At 31.4% G+C, this 2869-nt stretch overlaps 1 protein-coding gene across 1 annotated transcript in view; it reads left to right on the top strand.

The window, feature by feature from the left end:
- TECRL (trans-2,3-enoyl-CoA reductase-like) overlaps positions 1-2869 on the top strand; it is a 68356-nt gene that overhangs the window by 52475 nt on the left and 13012 nt on the right. Inside the window, exons 7-8 of the mRNA XM_006753860.1 lie at positions 523-595; positions 958-1001. Coding sequence (XP_006753923.1) covers positions 523-595; positions 958-1001 — 117 coding nt within the window. The remainder of the gene's footprint in view (positions 1-522; positions 596-957; positions 1002-2869) is intronic.

The raw sequence follows: 2869 nt of genomic DNA, 5'->3' as shown, positions 1-2869 counted from the left end.
AATACCCATTTATAATAATAAGGGATGAACAAAGAAATGCATTACTTGAATGATATTAAAATAGGTACTTTTAAAATGTTAATTTACTGGGTGAAGAAGCATTTCATTTATCCAAGTTAGAGAACGTATACCATTTTTCATGTAAATCTATTGTAGTGTGACATATAAATGTATGAAATGGTTTAAAATGATGGGAGAAATATACATACACATTCTAAATCTTATCTTGTGTTATTTGTAGGGTTGTGCCTTTTATTGGGGATTCACTTCCTGGATGGCCTACTACATTAATCACCCACGGTATACACCACCATGTATGTAGAATTTCTCCTTAACTGCTCCGATACTAAATTTCATGTATACACACTCACATAAAACTAAAAGAAAGAAGTGGAATTGCTAAAACAAATGGTGAGCTTATCAGATAATTATATGTTTTAGTACTTTTGTATATGCCAACTTCCCCACCATATGGGATATATATACATACACATTCTAAATCTTATCTTGTGTTATTTGTAGGGCTGTGCCTTTTATTGGGGATTCACTTCCTGGATTGCCTACTACATTAATCACCCACGGTACACACCACCATGTATGTAGAATTTCTCCTTAACTATCCCCTTACTAAATTTCATGTATACATACTCACATAAAACTAAAAGAAAGATGTGGAATTGTTAAAACAAATGGTGAGCTTATCAGATAGTTATATGTTTTAGTACTTTTGTATATCCCAACTTCCCCACCAAGAACAAGATGACATTGGGACACTGTATTAAGTTCCATTTTAAATGTTTTTAGATTGAAAAGGTATCATTCCAAAAAGTCAATTATATAACCTTTAATACTTTTGATTAAAGGGTAGTGATATCCAATGGACCTTGCCTGAATTATGTGTGTAATGTGACAATCCAAAATATGAGTCTTTACCTAACATCTTCTCCTCTTTCCTAGCATTTGGAAACAGGCAAGTCACAGTATCAGCTATTAATTTTCTGGTATGTATGTATATATGTATGTATGTATTATTATTATTTCATTATTAAGTCACTAATTCTCTAAATCTTTTAACCAAAATGTTCTATTCATCTATGAAGGATAATTAGAATTATTTTGAGGATAGTAAGACTGGAAAAAATTATACTCAGTAATTCTTATTGTCTGCAAATTTACCAACTTATATTTAAGGGCAAAAAGTTTTACAAGTTTAACATATGAACATCCAAAACCATTTTAGCATAATTGTTAAAACATAATTATGAAAACATAGTCAGCTTTTTAAAAAATGAAACATGGGATATTTCCTAATTGTTCTCAGTTTAGTGCTTTAGATCATTCTATTTAACTTACCAAGTGATCAACCTGGTAAGTCTAGTACCATTTGGCACCGTACATAATTATTACAATATATTATTGACTATATTCCCTATGCTACATTTTACATCCCTGTGAGCTTTTGTATCCCCTCCCCTTTTATTGAATTTACTGGAGTGACACTGGTTAGCAAAATTATACAGGTTTCAAGTACACAATTCTAAAGCACATCATTTGTACGCTGTATTGTGTGTTCACCACCTCAACTCAAGTTTCCATCCACCACCATTTATCCCCCATACCCTTTTCCACTTCCATCTACCTTCCCTCCTCCCAGCTCTCATCATGAAGTAATTCATGTTGATGCTTTCTTTGCTAACCTATGCTGTAGCAAGTCTAATGCTCTCTGTGGAGTAACTACTCAGTAAATTTGAGCAAATGGAAGAATGAATTAATGGATAAACAAAACAAAAAGCGCATATTTGATCTTCATTTAGATGTGTTTTTATATCACATCTGATTGTTTCTCTCATCTTCATCTTCCTTATGATTTCATTTTTTTATTTTTTTTGTAATTTCGTTACTGTTATTTATTCCTGTGTAAATATTTACACACCTCCCATTTTCTTCATTTCTTCCCTTTCTCTAAGAAAGTATGACTATGAATCCATTGCTCTAGTATAAAATAATTTTTTAAAACGTTATAGCTTTTTAAAACATCATGTCATTATTGTTATAGTATTTTTCTTAAAAAGTTAAGCAAAATAAGTCAGATATGAAAAAGTCAAGAAGCATTTGACTTCACTCAGTGCGGTATATAAAACTGAAAGCAACAAGTAAAACCACACAAGAAAAAAGCAAACAAACAATAGTTCATAGACACACACAACAGTATCATGACTACCAAAGGGAAGGGGGTGAGGGTAATAAAGAGTAAATGGGGTCAAGTGTCTGGTGACAGAAGACTTGACTTTGGGTGGTGAGCACACAATGCAATACACAGATGTATCAGAGAACTGTACACTTGAAACCTGTCATGTTATTAACTAATGTCAGTCCAATGAATTTAATTTTAAAAAGTTAAAAGAGACATATTTTAAAACCAGCAAAATTCTAGTAGTTTGCATTATACATCCCCCCACCAAAGACTTTAAAAAATTCTAATTTCTGAAGTTACTAATGCTTCTTTTTCACACATGCCTTTGTTAATCAATATTCTTTTTATATATTTCCCATGTAAAAATTAATAATATAATAATAAATAGAAGAATTAGGCAAAGAGCAAACTTTTATCACAGTTGCTATCTTCTAAAGGCCAAGATGCCAAACTACACAAATATTGATACAGAGGAGCATAGATTATGTCCAATACGGATGTACTGATAACTTTAACTCCACATTTCTAGCATAACAAGCATTGTCTGTTTCAATCATAGACTTAAAATAAGACAAAAAAGAATAACCTCTGCTTTTAATTACATGTAGCTTCGAGGGTATGGGAAAACCTTAATTAAAAGTCAAAACTTTGAATGTAATTGTATTTCATTGCAAA

The sequence above is a fragment of the Myotis davidii genome, unplaced genomic scaffold, assembly GCF_000327345.1.
Source record: "Myotis davidii unplaced genomic scaffold, ASM32734v1 scaffold31, whole genome shotgun sequence".
Taxonomy (NCBI): Eukaryota; Metazoa; Chordata; class Mammalia; order Chiroptera; family Vespertilionidae; genus Myotis; species Myotis davidii.
Note: the sequence above shows the minus strand (reverse complement) of the source record. Positions and strands in the feature narration are given on the sequence as shown.